Source organism: Lolium perenne, chromosome 7 (genome assembly GCF_019359855.2).
Source record: "Lolium perenne isolate Kyuss_39 chromosome 7, Kyuss_2.0, whole genome shotgun sequence".
Classification (NCBI taxonomy): domain Eukaryota; kingdom Viridiplantae; phylum Streptophyta; class Magnoliopsida; order Poales; family Poaceae; genus Lolium; species Lolium perenne.
Window position 1 is genome coordinate 147,404,621 of NC_067250.2, and position 22,308 is coordinate 147,426,928.

At 43.4% G+C, this 22,308-nt stretch overlaps 2 protein-coding genes across 3 annotated transcripts in view; one reads left to right on the forward strand and one right to left on the reverse strand.

Moving 5' to 3' along the window:
- Positions 1–2,127: 2,127 nt before the first annotated feature.
- LOC127300840 (uncharacterized) overlaps positions 2,128–22,308 on the forward strand; it is a 132,514-nt gene continuing 112,333 nt past the window's right edge. Inside the window, exons 1-2 of one of the 2 annotated variants that reach the window (XM_051331036.2) lie at positions 2,128–3,922; positions 5,057–5,461. In XM_051331036.2, the coding sequence (XP_051186996.1) occupies positions 2,307–3,911 (1,605 nt within the window). In that variant the 5' untranslated portion in view covers positions 2,128–2,306 and the 3' untranslated portion in view covers positions 3,912–3,922; positions 5,057–5,461. Of the gene's footprint in view, positions 3,923–5,056; positions 5,462–22,308 lie in introns of those variants that run through there. The other variant, XM_071823669.1, reaches the window with a different exon arrangement.
- Positions 8,094–8,420, reverse strand: LOC139833732 (uncharacterized). Its single transcript, XM_071824079.1, has one exon. It carries the CDS (start codon positions 8,418–8,420, stop codon positions 8,094–8,096), a length of 327 nt encoding a protein of 108 aa, XP_071680180.1.

Here is a 22,308-nt window from a genome sequence, read left to right on the forward strand (position 1 = left end):
GTTTGGAAAGCAATCTAAGGTTGGGAGCAGCACAGCGTATGCTCCAGGAACGTTACCCGTAAGCTGAAAATGGTTTGTATTACCCTTGTGTCACAATATGTTTCTTTACGGTTATGTATATATAATCTTGTGGTTTACTTGTACTCCATTGCTAACAGCATATGTTTGTATAGTAAGATTATTGGTCTATAGTTTTCTGAAATTGATTTATGTTAGTGCCTCCTATATATTTGGAAACAATCATTACTTCTATATGTCATTGGCATACCTTATGTTCACTCAAAATTCCATCAAATAAACTTCTTTGCATAAAGTTTTATCCTGTTTAAACATAGCATCGACTCCTCTATTCAGAGTGAGTAAACAATAAGAGAAGTGAATAACACAATAACTATATAGAAGGAAAGAGGAGGGTGTTGGACTCACCATGTGTTCAGTTCTATTATAGTTTTTATTCTGAAACTTTTGTTACATTGTCTCCTATACATTTGGAAAATAACTTTTTATATTACTTATTAGGGCTTTCATTCAATTAAAAATTTAAAATCCAAACAAAGAAATTTTCCTGCATTAACCTCTTACCCTATTTAAACATGGCATAGACTCATTCAGTCTTATAAACAGTTTTTGAATGAACAATATAAGTTAACAATATAAGAGAAGTGATTGATAATAACTTTCTAAAAGGAAGGATGTGTGAAAGATGCCAATATGATACATGTGTGTAGCTGAGGAAATGGTTGTACGACTCCGAAGTGATAATTGTTGGATACAATCCGTAGATTGAAAAATGTGACAGAGAAGCAAAATTAGAGATCATGCCCAGGATCGAATCGAAGAAAGCATGTATAATTTGATGCATACATTGCTACAATTAAGCTAGGTACGCTGAGCTTCTGGTCCTCAAGCTAAAGGCCAGCGTCAAGTCTCGGTGCGGGGAATCAGGGGATGAGCATATACCGTCCTCAAGTTTTTCCTGAAACAGACTGAATGTGAGATTTATCAACAACCAACATTTTCTCTTTGTAACTGTAAATGCAGGTATGTCCCTGGTTAGGATCTTTTGACAAGCAGGATGGCTTGTAACTTGTGGAGTGAGCTGAACAAATACGTGGAAGATCATATATAGGGTTGAGAAGAACGTATAAAGTTTGTGGTGTGCAGCGAGAAAAGAATTTCGATGGAGTTGCATCTTATTAATTTTTTAAAATAAAGGCATAGCTATAGTTTTTGTACATATTTTTTTATATCTATTGTGTTTAATGTGCGGTAAAAGAATTTTGAGACCCGTGGCAACACACATGCATTTAAATATTAAGATAAACAGATAAACTTATCATCCATTGTAATATCTAAAAATACAATTGTATAAGTACATGAGCTATTTTTCTTTGTCCGAAGACTCATTTATTTAATTTTCCACATTTTCTTTTGTTTGATAGGTGATTGTGTAATTTGAAGAACTTTTATGCCCTAGCATTTTATTTCTTTCATTTAAATGTTTAACTGACATCGGGATATTTTGGCAATGGTTCCTTTCTAATTCAATTAAATACTATTTTGGCAGTTATATGTGATTCAAAACATGCGGCGTGATATTAAATTCTTATACAAGTAGGTATAACCAAATTACACAATATTAGTATTCTGTTCCCTTACTTATGATAACTCTTATTGATGGTGGTCTTTCACAGCAAGCGGTCACGAGTATGCACCTATGACTGGACGAGCAGCCACAAAGAAATTGGTTTTGGACAGCGAACAATTCCAAGACAATGTTAACATGAGATGATCTGAGCTTAAGACATCAGGAAAACCCAGAGGCTGGTCTGCTGGGTTGCTAGCTCGCCTTGCTGGTGGCGGCTCTCCTACAATAGCTCGGATATCTTCACATGCATTGATTTTATATATTGTGGCAACCAAAGATATTTCAAACCCCGTGGCAACGCACGGGCAATTATACTAGTTACAGTAAACAGTCAAGTCCGAGACATGCAGCCTCTGTGAAGGTACAGTCATCTATCAGTAAAAAAAACTTTACTTGGCAGTAAAAAAGAACACATTACTCTTTCATGGGCAAAAAATCTGGAAATACTAGCCAGTATAATTGGAGGAGAGCACGCTCATTAATTAATTAATTCTCTGCCACACCATTCCCTTGCCCAAAATCGAAACTGCCCCGCCGGCCGCCGCGCCTCCACAACTTGCCGCGCCGCCGCGCCGCTGCCGACCAACTTCCACTCGTCGGCGGAGCAGACCCCTCGGGGGCGAAGCCCGACGGCGGCGTGCGGTCATCGTCGCCACCCATGGAGCACTCGTGCGCGCGCACCCGCCCTTGGCTTCGTCGTCCTGCTTCCGCCCGTCGACAGGAGGGAGGGTTTGGCCTCCATGGAACGGAGCGCGACGAGGCGGCGGTGGCTGCAGCCGCGGGATGCAATGCGGGTGGTGACTTGGTCCCGGACGGCGCGGAGCGGTTCTCCGGCCCTGTTACGGCCGGGGGAAACGGCGGCGGAGGTGGTGGATTTGGGCGGAGGAGGGGGTTGGCGCCAGCCGCACCTCCGCTGCCCAAGCGGAGGGCCGTGTCCCCTACCCGACGGCTTCCGCACGTCTGCGGGAGGGAACCGGCTGCTCCGGTCGTGCGCAGCGGCGATATGGGCTTCTTTCGACTCCGAGCTGCCCCTTCTCATGGCGTTCAGGAGGGAGTCTTGTTGCAGAATGTGCTGGACAAGGTGGTGGCTGCGAAGCGCGCTGCTCCGGCCGCCGACTGGTATGGTGATGGCCCCAATGCCATGGTGCGGAAAGAATCACAGGATTCAGTTGGGGCAGAATGGTTCTCTCGAGCTCCGCGTGATCAACTAGCCAAGAAGAATTTGGAATCTCTAGCAGTACAGGGTCAGGAATTGGAGGAGGGTGAGATCTCTGACACGCTGGACAGTTTGGAAGATATGGCCAATGATCTGGGTGAGCGTCGGATGGCAGTCCAGCCACATCTGGTAACTCCCTGTTGCTCTACAAGTGCTGCTACCATTCATGTTTCCTCAGTGGCTAGCAACAAGGAGAAATCTAAATTCGAATATGTGTTCGTTGCCAAGGATAAACTGAATCCAAAAAGTGTGGTGTACTTGGATTATGATGATGATACTCTGATGGCAGTTGCTAGTCATCAAGGAAAGCTTCAGCTATGCCGTTCTATACGCCGCCAAGGGAGATATGGAGGAGCAAATGATGATGTTCGTCGTGTCAGGGTCAGGAGGATCTGTAGGAGATTTGAGTTCTTGTGCAGGTTCCTTGAACAAGCGCAGGGTTCGATCAATCTTTCGAGAGTTGACCTTGCAGCGTACAAGGTCATCAAAAACTTACCTGACTTTATCAAGTATCGGTCAATGGTCGGCGAAGTTGATGGTGTTGAAGTTGGTGATGAATTTGTTTTCAGAGTCGAGCTGGCCATTGTTGGTCTTCACACTCCCCTCCAGGCAGGTATTGACACCACCAAAGACACTGACGGTGAGCCAATTGCAGTAAGCATAGTTGCTTCAGGAGGTTATCTTGATGAATACTGTAGTAGCTCTGGTGAATTGATATATATTGGCTCTGGAGGTAAAGCTGCCGGTACCGATCAGGATGGGGATCAAAAACTTGAGCAAGCGAACCTTGCCTTGAAGAATAGCATGGAAAGAGGGATACCTGTCCGAGTAACTCATGGCATCAGACCGGAAGAAGGCAGCCATTCAGTAGTCAAAGAATTCCCAAAGTTCATCTATGATGGGCTGTACGATGTGGTGGCTTTCTGGCCAGATGGTATGCCAGGTTCAAGGGTTTTCAAGTACAAACTACGAAGGGATGATCGACAGCCACAGCTTCCTCTCTCCGTAACCCAATGGTTGCTTAAATCTGTAGTGCATCATCACTGATATATCTGAAGGTATGAGGAGTGTATTCTTACCTATGTGATCAGTAATGCTAATAGTGTGCCATCATTCAACATTGGATAGATAGCTTTAGTGATCTTTTGGCCTTTTTTTCTTTTCCACTTGTACAGTTGTAAAACCAGAACATTATATCTGCAGTAGAGCTGTGTTGTCTGTCAAAATATTGTGCATCAAGGCCTCTTTATTTATAAACCACATGTTTGGAGCAAACCTTTATATAGAACTTATTGGTTTCATACTACTGCTTTGATTCAGATAATTAGTTCTATCATTTTGCTACAATTTGCCGCCTAAAACATTATATATTGAGTAAACCTAGTAGAAATTATGGAACTACAAAAGCCAAAACAGTTGAGTCGTCTCTCTTTCAGCCTGACAGACAAGTTAGTGATATCTGTTTAGTTTTAGCCTATTCTTACTTGTGTTGAATAAACTATGAACGAAATTCAGGTTCTATCCTATAGTACTAAATTGAAGCAAGTTTATGCACATACTATTGTTTTTAGGTTTTGTACATGAGGTGTATTCTTGGTATAGTTAAGATTTCTTTTATTTCAGCAAAACTGTTAGATTTTGATTGTTGATCTGCTTCCCTGATTATCTTTGGCGAGAAGTACATATTGGTAGTCTTGAATTGGTTGTGGGGAATGATGTTATTCTAGATATGTGGATTCTTATTTTCACCGAGTGTACTAATCTGATTGTTCTTGGAAAGAGTAGGCGCCTTGTGGATTTACCAGCCTCTGTACACATGCTTCAAATATTGATTAAAAAAAACGTTCCATAAGTCGCATAATCATGTCTGCACTACTGTCCTTGATTCAAACAATTCAGTTTGTTCATTCCGTACTCGTTACCTCTAGTGGGAGTTATGGAACCGACAAAACCAAAACAGTCAAGTCATCTCATCTTGCCATTGCTGAGAAGATACTAATTTTCTGTTAGAATCTGTGAACAAAGTTCAGCTTGTATCTTACAGTAGCACATAAAAGCTAAGTTTCTGCACATTATAACTGTTTTTGGGATTTATCTTGCTGACCTTCTTACCAATTTCTTGTTTTGCAAATCTCTGAGATTTAGATTATTAATCTGTTGCTTAACTGCCTCAATGTGTTCTTCTGATTCAGCTGCCAATGTGCTGCGACACCCAGATGTCGATGCAGAGTAGGGAAAGATCAGAGCAGGAGTCCTGACAGTTCGCCTCTTCAGATGTTTTGTTGCCTCGGACATGACGACAACAGATCCGGACGCCTACTAGTGCATATAGATAGATAGATATAGGTTCAGTTGTTCAGAAAACTCAGCAGCTCCTGTGTTTCTTTTGCTAGCTAAACTTGATACGAACTCCTGATAGGAGGAACCTATCTGTCTTAGCCTCGCGGTTCAAAGATTCAGAACTGCTGAATGCATTCAGCGCAATCGCTGAACATGTTTTTAGTGATACTGGTTGTAGTTGCTGCTGCAGTGTTGCTCTTCTGACATCCATCAATGTGATGTGGTTGGTACTGCTTCCTTCCTGATGAAGCATTTCACTGTATGGGTTCTTGCGGTGAGTTGACGATCCTGCATTCCTTGTGGTCTTGTGGATGATGGATGGATATCATGCATTTCATCTAAATGAAAAATGACTTGATGGTTCCGCATTTCTTTTAGATGACGCATATGAATGAATTGTGTAGCAGTGATCTCCCAGTGAGTTGATGATCGAGTTTCAATTGCTCTGCTCTGAGTTTTGGCCACAGAGCAGGAAAGAATTTTGTCCTGTCCACTTTAGTATATTTATGTTGATTCGTCAAAATCCATGACTTGCTTATTTTCTCTAGAATCTTTCTCTTCTTTATCTATCAATGCATCGAAACGCAAGGCTTTTGCGTTTTCGCGAAAAAATATTTTGGCGAACTTAAATGTGCCAAGCATTGTTGATTGTCCTGTCCTCACAGAATAGGCATCCCCATCTGTCTTAGTTGTGACTTCTGGTTATTTGGCATTTCTGCTTAGTAGGTTGAACTGTTAAAGTGTTGTTGATAGTTCATCCTGGCATGTGGATTTCTCCGATGGCATCATGCTCCATGCCGCTGGTTCATATTTTGCACAGAATATTTGTTATTAGAATACTTTGCTGCATCCAAAGGTGCTGACGGGTGGCGGAGGTGGCACAGTTTTTCATTCGTCGAAGTTAAATGTTAGAGCGTGTGGAGGTTTGCTGAATAAGACTACTGGTAACAGGGGGTGAGTTTTTGACATTTCTAAAGGCATACATGCAAGTATTACCGAAAACCTATATTCCTCATCAGGTGTTTCCGACGCTGTCATCTTCTGCGTTTGCTTAATATCTGTCGTCTTTCATGTGTAACCTCTGTAAATGAACCTTGTACAACAGCGGAAACTGTACTGGCATTGCCTAATCATTTTCCAGCCTAGGCTTTTGAAACCAAACTAGCTTTTAGCCTGCAGCACAGTTATGAGGAATCTTGTTCTCTCTTTTGCAATCTGTCTCTTAAATCCGAAACTAAGCCACCTTCGAGGGAAATGCTATAACCATTGAAATACAAATCTATGTGCCAAATATATTTATTTCTGCACAAAACTGATTTAGGTTGTGCAATAAGCCAAATATGGATATTCAATTTTATGCTTGTTTGTCAACTACTGCAATACTGTGCTTTAATACTTTTTTTTCAAAGTGGTGCAATGAACTAAAACAATACTGCATTAGAGATAGGCATGAAGATAGATAAATACTATACAGTGGATCCATTGCAGATATGTGCATGATTATTGATGCGTTACTGCAATTGACATTAACACGGAAACAGAAGTATCAATCTCTAATATTTGAAATCTGTTTGCTTGATCTGTTCAGGAGATCCTGAAAACTAACTGTCAATAATTAGTTAGTGCAATAATCCAGTTATGGATATTCAAATTTATGTTTACTTGTTAATTAATTCATGAAATTCTGTGCTTTAAGATCTGTAGAACTTTTTTCAAAGTGGTGCAATGAAATAAAACTGTATTGCACTAATCCAGTTATGGAATATTCAAATTTATGTTTACATTTCATGACTTTGCAGCAAGCAGCATCCAAAGTGCTGACGGGGCTGAGGCAGCATAGCTTTTCATTTGTCAAACTTCAATGCCTGATCTTGTGGCCGGTTAGCTGAACAAGATTACTGATAAGACCATGCGATTTGCTGATGTTGAGATATTGATTTGGAGATACATTATTGTTGCAAGTATATCATCGAAAGCCTGTTCCTTATTAGTTGCTCGGAAGCTGTCATGCTTGTTGCGCTTTCTTAATATATCTGTTTCTCGAATGCTTTCATGTTTGTTTGCGCTTGCTTAATATATCTATTATATTTCACGTGTAACCTCTGTAAATGAACCTTGGACAACACGGAAATTACCTTAATGCAGACTATATGGTGTTTTCGGGTCAACTATTTCTCAACATGAACAGTTTTTCAGAGTCTTGTTTTCTCCAGCAGCATTCCATTTCCCGCAATCCGTTCCTACAGCTTGCTTCCAGTGTTTTTTTTTTTCAAACTGGGGATGTTTTATTAATTTAACATCATTTTACAGAGACAAGTTTGAACGGCTGAACAACCGATTCAGAGAGAGCTGCATGCACTGGACATGTTCCAGGCTGCTGGGAATTGCATAAACACCTCAAAATTACATCCTTGTTGAGCAGGCTGAGTGCTAACTTGGCCTGATAGTGCGTCTTAAAATTAGTCCGCCTGTTGATATGAAGGGTCCTCGAAGGGTTGAAAGCAGGGAGTACTAAAAATGGCTCCAAGTTGAGGTGCAATCTGCCAGTGTCCAGGGGCATCGACGGGGTAGTTGCCTGCCGCTGCTACAGAAAGCATCTTGTTGTGAAACATGGGCTGATGAGAGCATAGCAGCTCTGCAATTGTGATAGCCAGTTAGACTTTAAATGCTTCAGCCTGTAGAACAGATGAGACATGAGGGACGTTTCCGAGATGAAGATGCTGCTGCTGCTGTGAGTCAGTCCTTCCAGTGTTCAAAACCACTCCTTTTCGCGAAAACGCAAAGCCTTGCGTTTCGATGCATTGATAGATAAAGAAGAGTTTATGTACAAGTCCGAGGTCGGACACAACCCGCCGTACAACTCGACCCAAGAAAAGGAAAAAGCCTAGACTAGGTGAGTAGCAGGCGTACACCCCGGGCTCCCGCGTCCGCCCATTGCCGCGCCTCGGCCACGATGTCGTTGAACAAGGAAGTCACCGAAGGCCGTGCGTTGTCGAAGACCGCCGCATTCCGATGTTTCCAGATCCACCATGCCGTAAGCATGATAACCGACGAAGTGCCCTTGCGCAGCTGGCGGGGGGCGGTTCGCACCACCAGCGACCACCACTCCGCAAAGTCCCCCTCAGCCATGGGAGGGCCTGAGGTGGATCGGATCCACGACAGAACCTCAAACCAAATCGTCCTGGAGAAGGAACATCCTGTGAGCAGATGGCTCATGGTCTCGGTAGCTTGGTCGCAAAGCGGGCATCTAGGCGCGTGCGGGAGACCGCGCCGTGCCAGTCTCTCACCCGTCCAGCATCTATCGAGGCAGGCCAACCACACGAAGAATTTCACCCTAGGCGGCGCCCAGGCAGTTAAGCTTACAGGAGCCTGAGGTGATCGCCCCTGGAAGAGGTGTCATAACAGGATCCGGCTGAATACTGGTCATCCGTCGTCCAACGCCAAACTAGTCTGTCTGGATCCATCGATAGTTGGGTGTCCCTGAGCCGGCCCCATAGTTGCACATATTGCCATAGAGCCAGGGCGCTCGGTGCACCTACTATATCGGCAATCCAGGTGCGCTCAACCAATGCCTCTCGAACCGTGCGCGCCTTCCGCCGGCGTTTCGGCACCAAAGCGTAAACCTCCGGCGCCATCTCCTTGATGGACTTGCCGTCCAGCCACCTATCTTCCCAGAAGAGGGCGGATTCCCCATTGCCAACCACCATGTAGGTGGAGGCCGCGAAGACATCCAGCTCCGTCTTCGAGAAGTGCATGTCCAACCCGCGCCAAGGTCGCAGGGGGTCAGTGTGCATCCTCCAGATCCATCTCACCCTGAGGCTGATGGCGGTGCGCGCAAGGTCTGGGATCCCCAGTCCCCCCAGTCGCAGCGGCCTACACACCCGCATCCAGTTGACGTGACAGTGTCCACCATTAGCCTCCGCCCTGCCAACCCAAACAAAACCTCGCAGGATCTTGTTCACATGCTTCAAAGTTTTTTGGTGGAGTCCCAGCACCATCAGCTGGTGCAGGGGGATCGCTGCGAGGACCGAGCGGATTAGCGCCAAGCGTGCCGCCCTGGGCATCATCGATGCCCGCCAGGTGGGTAGTTTGTCAGCTAGGCGGTCTACCAGGGGCTGGAATGCGGCAGCCGTCAACCTGCTGACAGACAGAGGGATACCAAGGTATCTCACCGGAAACGGCGCTAGCTGGCACTCCACGAGCCCAACAGCGCCCGCAGCCTCACCATCGGAACAAGCGATCGGAGATACTGAGCATTTAGCGAATTTGGTGCGCAGCCCAGATGCCTGCCCAAAGAGCTCCAGGATACCGCCCACGGCGCGCATTTCCATGATTCTACCATGATGCTAATAGTGTGCCATCATTCTACCATGATGCAATTTAACTTTCCTTTGTAGGTATACCAATTCTGGAGGCCAGCGGATTTGCAGATGCAATAATATCAGATTGAAGAAAAAGTATGGACAACTGGCATTGTCCGGAACAACGGTGGACTCCTCCCAGCCTTCCTCTTGCTTGCTTGCATCGAGCCCTATACTAGGCATTATTACAAGGATGATGGGATGCCCAGTGGCCGGTGAGGCGATGCGCCGGAAAGCTGACAGAATCATCAACCAACCTGAGTGTTGTGTGTCTCCCTATGACACATACTTTTTTGTTAGTGCCCACTCCACATGTCTGATAGACCGATAGGCATGACAAGTTTATCTCATTTTCTTGGTCTCAAAACTAGAAAGATGGTGACTCTTCTCCTGTCATGCTTGCTAATGGTCCGTGAATGTTATTGGAGGGAGCTTTCAGTTCACCGTGTTTGGTCTCCTTAGATTTTCTATATTTCTGATTTGGTGATTTCAGTTTCTACAGTTTCCCCTTTTCCCACACTTGCGTTCAGTTGTACAACCAACTTTCTTGATGGAGTTTGTGAAGGATGAGATTTACAATACAGAAAAGATGAAGTACTAATACTGGGATTTATATTACTAGAAGTATTATCTCTGCTATGTGCCATATTGCAGGCTTCATCTATGATTGGGATCTCTCCGTGACCTCGATCTGGGCTGTGAGTCCTTTCTCTTTTCTTGATTTTTCATTCAGTCATCCGCATGTTCTTTGACAAAATGCTGTTTGACAAACTATTTACAAGAAGTTAATCATTGTGCACCTTTAATTTATACAATGGAGAAATTAATTCTTGGTGTTAGTTTATATGTAACATGACCTTGCCTAACATTTAGATCAAATCACCTAAATTGTGAAAAAAACAGGCATAGCTGACAAGGGATTAACTTATCAATGCCTACGGGTTGTAGACTAGGGTTTTAGCTAGAAGTAGAGGGCAAGTAGATCTCGAAGGTTTCAGCCGAAAAGTACTCGACGATATGAAACTAGGGTTTGTGAGACAATGAATCGATGCTTTCTTTGTCCCTCGGCTCCCCTTATATAGGAGGTGGAGCCGAGGGATTCGTGATACACAAGTTACAGAGTCCGAGAGGGTTTTCAACTCATCCCGCAATATTACAAGTGTTCTCTCCTAATACAACTCTAACTTTCCTTAACTAGCAACTTGGGCCTCCGATTCTTCTTATCCTTCGGGTCGTGGGCCTTCAATAAACCCCGGGTACCATCTTCGGCAGGCCCATTGGGGATGCCTATGTTAGTAGCCCCCGAGATTTTGCTTGAATCGCAGAGTCAGGGCAAATCTCCACCTTTATATTTATTCGATAACTCTGATCTTTACCACATATCTTTGCATATGAATTTATATATTGTACAGAGATACTGGTAGTTGGGGCTAGTTCATCTGACGGATCAGGTACTAGTTAACTGCTCTAGTGGCAATCCGCAAAAACCTACTTCAAGATTACGTCCCTGGACATGATCTCGGGATACTGGTGTAAACTTCGACAGGTGCCGCTTAAGGTCTTACCATTCTGTCGAGTCCCAGTCATATTTATCGGGTACCTAACGCGTCCGTTAGGATTTTTCTTCGTATCTGTTGATACAGAAAAAAGTAGCAAACCGACGTCAGAGACGGCGCCACGCCACACAGAACGGATCTGGGGTCTTACCTTCGCAAAGTTTTGCGGCATTCAGAAATTGTTCGCAAGTTTGGCGTTCTGAGAATATATTGTCGAGTGCTTATTCGGCTGTTGGAATAGCACATTTTATCGAGTCAACGGATGACTTATATTGTTCTCCCGATGGGAGTATATGTTGAGTTATTTATATAACTCGAAATATGCTCACTTTTTCTTCTTCTTTCTTTCTCTTTTTTTTTATAATTTCATCGGGCACGCGAACAGCGTTCCCGATGGGAGTAGCCCCCGAGGCTACAACCAAGGACTTGTGCTTGGGTGTAGGCTCCACGCCTTATGTCGCTATATTTTTCTTCTCTCTCGTAATTTTCAAATCTCTCGGGTGCGCGAACAGCGCTCCCGATGGGAGTAGCCCCCGAGGCTATGAGCAAATACTTGTATTTGATCATAGGCTCCCGCCATTTCTATTTTGTCTTTCTCGAGTTTTCATTTTTCGAAAGTAGCCCCCGAGCATTTGATCAAAAACTTGTATTTGATCAAAGGCTCTCAAAATAATCCACAATCTTCTGCTGTCGTCGTTCTTATGAGGCTGCTTAGCCGAATTTTTCTCTTGCCAAGGTGACATCACTGCTGACGCTAGCCACGACCGATGTACCGGGAAAACGCGAGAACTGCTCTCTCTGTCTTGCGGGCCCAAGTTACCCGTCATGTTGACACATCGTGCAAGTGGGGGACACACGTCCTCCGCTTTTTCTGGCGCACGTACTATAGCTCCTGTTCTTTCTCGTCTGGATGAAATTACTTTTTACCCCTTGTCCACGTGTACACCATCTGTCCCGCAATCTCCTCATCCAATGGCGCGTCGATTCACCGCACCTCTATATAAAGGCATCGTCTTCCTCCTTTAGCCCTTTCGCTCGCGCCGCACCTCTGCTTCTCTGCAAAATCCTCTATTACTCCCGTTGCTTCAAGCGCTCAACTACACTCACACCTTTCGCCGCCACACTCATTGATGCCTCCTCGCATCCGGTTGACTAGGCATAGCACTCCGGAATCGAAGATGGCGACGGCGGATCTGGGGAGCGCTGAGTGGGAAAGATCTAAGATCTCTGCCCAAGACATCAACTTGCTGAAGAAGCTGGGGTTCAGCAAGAAGGAGAACTCGCTCCGCTTCCCCAAGGAGGAGAGCTATCCAACGCCTCCAATCGAGTATCGGGTCAGTTTCATTGACCACCTCATCCGAGGTCTTTCTCCCCCAATCCACGAGTTTCTTCGGGGTCTTCTGTTTGTCTATGGGCTTCAACTGCATCAGTTGACGCCCAATTCTATCCTCCACGTGTCGATTTTTATCACATTGTGTGAGTGCTTCCTCGGGGTCCAACCTAATTGGGCTCTGTGGAAGCGTACCTTCTGCTTCCGCCGTAATGGCTCCCACAACGTCGCCTACAACATTGGCGGCGTTGTTATCTGTGTTCGTTCTGACGTCGAATATTTCGACGTCAAATTCCCCGACTCCGTCCAAGGTTGGCGGAAGAAATGGCTGTATGTCCATGAAGAAAGCTCCAATCCAGTGGAGGACAACATCGCCCCTTTTTACGGAGAAGCCAAAATCCTTCGGCGCCGTTCCTGGGATGCTGAAGCTACCGAAGCTGAGAAGTTGGCGACAGAAGCGCTGATGACTCGCATCCACGAGCTACAGAATACCCGCGGCAAGGAACTGTCGGGTATTGAGATCACCGCGTATTTCCTTAGGATTAGAGTGCAGCCTCTCCAGGCTCGCAAAAATCCCCTCTGGAAGTATACTGGTGAAAAAGATGTCGACAGGCTCTCAAAAGATCTTCCTTTGAAGGATTTTGAAAAGCTTATCCGAAAAATCTCATCGCTCAACAAGAAGGATCCCATTCCATCTTCTTGCCGCATTACGCCATATAGTGGCGCCAATCCCCTTACCGAGGTAATTTTTCCTCTTAGTTGCTATATTGTCTCCTCGAGTTTTCTTATTTGTCAACTACTATCTTGCTAGCTTTTTTCATAACTTTTTTTTATCGACACTCTTTCTTTTTCTCAGAACCACCCCGTTCTTGCTTCTCTTCCTTCTCTTCCTGAGGGTGGAGAAGTTGAAGATCGTACCATTGTCGATGATGACAACCAAGGTACCTCGCGCCCTGAAAGTGAAGTCGCGGGTTCTCACAAATCCGCGGCTTCTTCTGAAAAAGAGGCTGAGTCTGAGGCTACTGCCTCGACACACTCCCTTCCTCCCGCTGTTTCTCCAAGGAACAAGAGGAAAAGGGATGAAGTCGAAGATTCTGGCACCTCCAAAGCCGAAGAAGCTGGTCCTTCAGATAGGAAGGCGGCTTTCAATCCATACGATGATGCCCTCGTTAGCTCGTAAGTTCTCTATGGCTTCTTGTTGTTTTGCTCTCAAAATTTTTGTCTATCTTGCTTCTTATATTGTCGCCTTTTGACTACAGTGGTGACGAGCAAGAAGCGCAACCTATTGACGCGACTGCTCGAACGAGTACGTCGCGTACTTTAGTTGTTTCTGAAGCGCAAGCTGATGGAGAAGAATCTTCGCCTCCTCAGCAAAACACCGAGCAGCCAACTCCTCCTGCAAGCCCCCGTGTCCCTTCGCCAAAAAGGGCAAGGGTTGAATCAATCACGGAGCCTGCCTTACAACTGGGCGGCTCCATGGCTCCTCTTCTGGATGATGTAAGTTCCTTCTCCTTTTTCTTGCAAAATACTTTCCGATACTATCGACTTTTTGTTGTTTGCTTCTTTTTTGCTTTGTGCTGTCGAGTGATGGCGTGTATTTCACACGTTCGTTGGGCAACCCCAAGAGGAAGGTATGATGCGCACAGCAGCAAGTTTTCCCTCAGAAAGAAACCAAGGTTTATCGAACCAGGAGGAGCCAAGAAGCACGTTGAAGGTTGATGGCGGCGGGATGTAGTGCGGCGCAACACCAGGGATTCCGGCGCCAACGTGGAACCTGCACAACACAACCAAAGTACTTTGCCCCAACGAAACAGTGAGGTTGTCAATCTCACCGGCTTGCTGTAACAAAGGATTAACCGTATTGTGTGGAAGATGATTGTTTGCAGAAAACAGTAGAACAAGTATTGCAGTAGATTGTATTTCAGTAAAGAGAATTGGACCGGGGTCCACAGTTCACTAGAGGTGTCTCTCCCATAAGACAAGCAGCATGTTGGGTGAACAAATTACAGTTGGGCAATTGACAAATAAAGAGAGCATGACCATGCACATACATATCATGATGAGTATAGTGAGATTTAATTGGGCATTACGACAAAGTACATAGACCGCCATCCAACTGCATCTATGCCTAAAAAGTCCACCTTCAAGGTTAACATCCGAACCCCCTCCATTATTAAGTTGCAAAGCAACAGACAATTGCATTAAGTATGGTGCGTAATGTAATCAACAACTACATCCTTAGACATAGCATCAATGTTTTATCCCTAGTGGCAACAGCACAACACAACCTTAGAACTTTCTCATCGTCCTGTGTGTCAATGCGAGCATGAACCCACTATCGAGCATAAGTACTCCCTCTTGGAGTTACAAGCATCTACTTGGCCAGAGCATCTACTAGTAACGGAGAGCATGCAAGATCATAAACAACACATAAGCATAACTTTGATAATCAACATAACAAGTATTCTCTATTCATCGGATCCCAACAAACGCAACATATAGAATTACAGATAGATGATCTTGATCATGTTAGGCAGCTCACAAGATCCGACAATGATAGCACAATGGGGAGAAGACAACCATCTAGCTACTGCTATGGACCCATAGTCCAGGGGTAGACTACTCACACATCACACCGGAGGCGACCATGGCGGCGTAGAGTCCTCCGGGAGATGATTCCCCTCTCCGGCAGGTGCCGGAGGCGATCTCCTGGATCCCCCGAGATGGGATCGGCGGCGGCGGCGTCTCCGGGAAGGTTTTCCGTATCGTGGCTCTCGGCATCGGGGGTTTCGTCACGGAGGCTATTTGTAGGCGGAAGGGCAGGTCAAGAGGCGGCACGGGGGCCCCACACCACAGGGCCGCGCGGCCAAGGGGGGGGGGCCGCGCCGCCCTAGGGTGTGGCCCCCTCGCCGCCCCTCTTCGTCTCTCCTTCGGACTTCTGGAAGCTTCGTGGAAAAATAGGCCCCTGGGCTTTGATTTCGTCCAATTCCGAGAATATTTCCTTACTAGGATTTCTGAAACCAAAAATAGCAGAAAACAGCAACTGGCACTTCGGCATCTTGTTAATAGGTTAGTTCCAGAAAATGCACGAATATGACATAAAGTGTGCATAAAACATGTAGATAACATCAATAATGTGGCATGGAACATAAGAAATTATCGATACGTCGGAGACGTATCAGCATCCCCAAGCTTAGTTCTGCTCGTCCCGAGCAGGTAAAACGATAACACAGATAATTTCTGGAGTGACATGCCATCATAATCTTGATCATACTATTTGTAAAGCATATGTAGTGAATGCAGCGATCAAAACAATGTATATGACATGAGTAAACAAGTGAACCATAAAGCAAAGACTTTTCATGAATAGCACTTCAAGACAAGCATCAATTAGTCTTGCATAAGAGTTAACTCATAAAGCAATAATTCAAAGTAAAGGCATTGAAGCAACACAAAAGAAGATTAAGTTTCAGCGATTGCTTTCAACTTGTAACATGTATATCTCATGGATATTGTCAACATAGAGTAATATAATAAGTGCAATAAGCAAATATGTAGGAATCAATGCACAGTTCACACAAGTGTTTGCTTCTTGAGGTGGAGAGAAATAGGTGAACTGACTCAACATTGAAAGTAAAAGAATGGTCCTCCATAGAGGAAAAGCATCGATTGCTATATTTGTGCTAGAGCTTTGATTTTGAAAACATGAAACAATTTTGTCAACGGTAGTAATAAAGCATATGCATCATGTAAATTATATCTTATAAGTTGCAAGCCTCATGCATAGTGTACTAATAGTGCCCGCACCTTGTCCTAATTAGCTTGGACTACCGGATCATCACAATGCATTGTTTTTACCAAGTGTCACAAAGGGGTACCTCTATGCCGCCTGTACAAAGGTCTAAGGAGAAAGCTCGCATTGGATTTCTCGCTATTGATTATTCTTCAACTTAGACATCCATACCGGGACAACATAGACAACAGATAATGGACTCCTCTTTTATGCATAAGCATATAACAACAATTAATAAATTTCTCATTTGAGATTTGAGGATTGTTGTCCAAAACTGAAACTTCCACCATGGATCATGGCTTTAGTTAGCGGCCCAATGTTCTTCTCTAACATATGCATGCTTAACCATATGGTGGTAGATCTCTCTTACTTCAGACAAGACGGACATGCATAGCAACTCACATGAAATTCAACAATGAATAGTTGATGGCGTCCCCAGTGAACATGGTTATCGCACAACAAGCAACTTAATAAGAGATAAAGTGCATAATTACATATTCAATACCACAATAGTTTTTAAGCTATTTGTCCCATGAGCTATATATTGCAAAGGTGAATGATGGAATTTTAAAGGTAGCACTCAAGCAATTTACTTTGGAATGGCGGAAAATACCATGTAGTATAGGTAGGTATGGTGGACACAAATGGCATAGTGGTTGGCTCAAGTATTTTGGATGTATGAGAAGTATTCCCTCTCGATACAAGGTTTAGGCTAGCATGGCTTATTTGAAACAAACACAAGGATGAACCGGTGCAGCAAAACTCACATAAAAGACATATTGAAAACATTATAAGACTCTACACCGTCTTCCTTGTTGTTCAAACTCAATACTAGAAATTATCTAGACCTTAGAGAAACCAAATATGCAAACCAAATTTTAGCATGCTCTATGTATTTCTTCATTAATGGGTGCAAAGCATATGATGCAAGAGCTTAAACATGAGCACAACAATTGCCAAGTATCACATTACCCAAGACATTAATAGCAATTACTACATGTATCATTTTCCAATTCCAACCATATAACAATTTAACGAAGAAGAAACTTCGCCATGAATACTATGAGTAGAAACTAAGGACATACTTGTCCATATGCTACAGCGGAGCGTGTCTCTCTCCCATAAAGTAAATGCTAGGATCCATTTTATTCAAACAAAACAAAAAACAAAAACAAACCGACGCTCCAAGAAAAAGCACATAAGATGTGATGGAATAAAAATATAGTTTCAGGGGAGGAACCTGATAATGTTGTCGATGAAGAAGGGGATGCCTTGGGCATCCCCAAGCTTAGAAGCTTGAGTCTTCTTGATATATGCAGGGGTGAACCACCGGGGCATCCCCAAGCTTAGAGCTTTCACTCTCCTTGATCATGTTGCATCATACTCCTCTCTTGATCCTTGAAAACTTCCTCCACACCAAACTCGAAACAACTCATTAGAGGGTTAGTGCACAATATAAATTGACATATTCAGAGGTGACACAATCATTCTTAACACTTCTGTACATTGCATAATGCTACTGGACATTAGTGGATCAAAGAAATTCATCCAACATAGCAAAAGAGGCAATGCGAAATAAAAGGCAGAATCTGTCAAAACAGAACAGTTCGTATTGACGAATTTTAAAATGGCACCAGACTTGCTCAGATGAAAATTCTCAAATTGAATGAAAGTTGCGTACATATCTGAGGATCATGCACGTAAATTGGCTTAATTTTCTGAGCTACCTACAGGGAGGTGGACCCAGATTCGTGACAGCAAAGAAATCTGGAACTGTGCAGTAATCCAAATCTAGTACTTACTTTTCTATCAACGGCTTAACTTGGCACAACAAAACACAAAACTAAGATAAGGAGAGGTTGCTACAGTATTAAACAACTTCCAAGACACAAAATAAAAACAAAGTACTGTAGGTAAAAACATGGGTTGTCTCCCATAAGCGCTTTTCTTTAACGCCTTTCAGCTAGGCGCAGGAAGTGTGTATCAAGTATTATCAAGAGACGAAGTGTCAACATCATAATTTGTTCTCATAATAGAATCAAAAGGTACCTTCATTCTATTTCTAGGGAAGTGTTCCATACCTTTCTTGAGAGGAAATTGATATTTTATATTACCTTCCTTCATATCAATGATAGCACCAACAGTTCGAAGAAAAGGTCTTCCCAATATAATGGGACAAGATGCATTGCATTCAATATCCAAGACAACAAAATCAACGGGACCAAGGTTATTGTTAACGGTAATGCGAACATTATCAACTTTACCCAAAGGTTTCTTTGTAGAATGATCAGCAAGATTAACATCCAAATAACAATTTTTCAGCGGTGGCAAGTCAAGCATATTATAAATTTTCTTAGGCATAACAGAAATACTTGCACCAAGATCACATAAAGCATTACAATCAAAATCTTTAACCTTCATCTTAATGATGGGCTCCCAACCATCCTCTAGCTTTTTAGGAATAGAGGCTTCGCGCTCTAATTTCTCTTCTCTAGCTTTTATGAGAGTATTTGTAATATGATGCGTGAAAGCCAAATTTATAGCACTAGCATTAGGACTTTTAGCAAGTTTTTGCAAGAACTTTATAACTTCAGAGATGTGGCAATCATCAAAATTCAAACCATTATAATCTAAAGCAATGGGATCATCATCCCCAATGTTGGAAAAAATTTCAGCAGCTTTATCACAAGCAGTTTCAGCAGTTTTAGCAGTTTCAGGCAGTTTTTCGCGCTTTGCATTAGAAGTGGAAACATTGCTAACACCAATTCTTTTATTAGTATTAGTAGGGGGTGCAGCAACATGTGTAGCATTAGCATTACTAGTGGTGGTAATAGTCCAAACTTTAGTTATATTCTTCTCTTTAGCTAGTTTTTCATTTTCTTCTCTATCCCACCTAGCACGCAGTTCAGCCATTAATCTTATATTCTCATTAATTCTAACTTGAATGGCATTTGCTGTAGTAGTAATTTTATCATCTAAATCCTCAGGTTTAGCAGCCATTTTATTAATTAAAGAAGATTGTGATGCAGACATGTATGAGATTCGTGTTTCAGCATTAGCAAGTTTAGTTTGTAACCCCGAGATCTCCCTATTCAATTTTTCAAGTTGATTCCCTATATTCTTCAACAAGGTAGATTGCTCATTCATAGTTTTAGTAAACAATTTATTTTGCTCATATTGTGATTGCATAAAGCTCTTAGTGGATCTTTCAATTTCTAGCATCTTTTCTTCATTAGATGAAGCATATCTACCATAAGAATTACCATTAGCAGGGTATGGCCTAATATCATTGTGATTGTTATTTTTAATGAAATTCACATCAACATATTCTTTTTGAGCAACTAATGACGCTAACGGAACATTGTTAGAATTAAGATTAGGCCTACCATTCACAAGCATAGACATAATAGCATCAATCTTATCACTCAAGGAAGAGGTTTCTTCGACAGAATTTACCTTCTTACCTTGTGGAGCTCTTTCCGTGTGCCATTCAGAGTAGTTGATCATCATATTATCAAGAAGCTTTGTTGCTTCACCAAGAGTGATGGACATAAAGGTACCTCCAGCAGCTGAATCCAATAAATTCCGCGAAGAAAAATTTAGTCCTGCATAGAAGGTTTGGATGATCATCCAAGTAGTCAGTCCATGGGTTGGGCAATTTTTAACCAGAGATTTCATTCTTTCCCAAGCTTGAGCAACATGTTCAGTATCTAATTGTTTAAAATTCATTATGCTACTCCTCAAAGATATAATTTTAGCAGGGGGATAATATCTACCAATAAAAGCATCCTTGCATTTAGTCCATGAATCAATACTATTCTTAGGCAGAGATAGCAACCAATCTTTAGCTCTTCCTCTTAATGAGAAAGGGAACAATTTTAGTTTAATAATATCACCATCTACATCTTTATATTTTTGCATTTCACATAATTCAACAAAATTATTAAGATGAGCAGCAGCATCATCAGAACTAACACCAGAAAATTGCTCTCGCATAACAAGATTCAGTAAAGCAGGTTTAATTTCAAAGAATTCTGCTGTAGTAGCAGGTGGAGCAATAGGTGTGCATAAGAAATCATTATTATTTGTGGTTGTGAAGTCACACAACTTAGTATTTTCAGCGTTGGCCATTTTAGCAACAGTAAATAAAGCAAACTAGATAAAGTAAATGCAAGTAAACTAATTTTTTTGTGTTTTTGATATAGCAAACAAGATAGCAAATAAAGTAAAACTAGCAACTAATTTTTTGTATTTTGATTTAGTGCAGCAAACAAAGTAGTAAATAAAACTAAGCAAGACAAAAACAAAGTAAAGAGATTGAGAAGTGGAGACTCCCCTTGCAGCGTGTCTTGATCTCCCCGGCAACGGCACCAGAAAATGTGCTTGATGGTGTGTATTTCACACGTTCGTTGGGCAACCCCAAGAGGAAGGTATGATGCGCACAGCAGCAAGTTTTCCCTCAGAAAGAAACCAAGGTTTATCGAACCAGGAGGAGCCAAGAAGCACGTTGAAGGTTGATGGCGGCGGGATGTAGTGCGGCGCAACACCAGGGATTCCGGCGCCAACGTGGAACCTGCACAACACAACCAAAGTACTTTGCCCCAACGAAACAGTGAGGTTGTCAATCTCACCGGCTTGCTGTAACAAAGGATTAACCGTATTGTGTGGAAGATGATTGTTTGCAAAAAACAGTAGAACAAGTATTGCGATGGGATTGTATTTCAGTAAAGAGAATTGGACCGGGGTCCACAGTTCACTAGAGGTGTCTCTCCCATAAGACAAGCAGCATGTTGGGTGAACAAATTACAGTTGGGCAATTGACAAATAAAGAGAGCATGACCATGCACATACATATCATGATGAGTATAGTGAGATTTAATTGGGCATTACGACAAAGTACATAGACCGCCATCCAACTGCATCTATGCCTAAAAAGTCCACCTTCAGGTTATCATTCGAACCCCCTCCAGTATTAAGTTGCAAAGCAACAGACAATTGCATTAAGTATGGTGCGTAATGTAATCAACAACTACATCCTTAGACATAGCATCAATGTTTTATCCCTAGTGGCAACAGCACAACACAACCTTAGAACTTTCTCACACCGTCCTGTGTCAATGCAGGCATGAACCCACTATCGAGCATTAGTACTCCCTCTTGGAGTTACAAGCATCTACTTGGCCAGAGCATCTACTAGTAACGGAGAGCATGCAAGATCATAAACAGCACATAAGCATAACTTTGATAATCAACATAACAAGTATCCTCTATTCATCGGATCCCAACAAACGCAACATATAGAATTACAGATAGATGATCTTGATCATGTTAGGCAGCTCACAAGATCCGACAATGATAGCACAATGGGGAGAAGACAACCATCTAGCTACTGCTATGGACCCATAGTCCAGGGGTAGACTACTCACACATCACACCGGAGGCGACCATGGCGGCGTAGAGTCCTCCGGGAGATGATTCCCCTCTCCGGCAGGGTGCCGGAGGTGATCTCCTGGATCCCCCGAGATGGGATCGGCGGCGGCGGCATCTCTGGAAGGTTTTCCGTATCGTGGCTCTCGGTACTGGGGGTTTCGTCACGGAGGCTATTTGTAGGCGGAAGGGCAGGTCAAGAGGCGGCACGGGGGCCCCACACCACAGGGCCGCGAGGCCAAGGGGGGGCCGCGCCGCCCTAGGGTGTGGCCCCCTCGTCGCCCCTCTTCGTCTCTCCTTCGGACTTCTGGAAGCTTCGTGGAAAAATAGGCCCCTGGGCTTTGATTTCGTCCAATTCCGAGAATATTTCCTTACTAGGATTTCTGAAACCAAAAACAGCAGAAACAAAGAATCGGCACTTCGGCATCTTGTTAATAGGTTAGTTCCAGAAAATGCACGAATATGACATAAAGTGTGCATAAAACATGTAGATAACATCAATAATGTGGCATGGAACATAAGAAATTATCGATACGTCGGAGACGTATCATCGAGCTTCTTACTATATTGACGCTTTCTTTCTCTATCTTTCTTCGTCAGCCTTTGATTAAGGAATTCATCCGCTTCGGTACCCAAT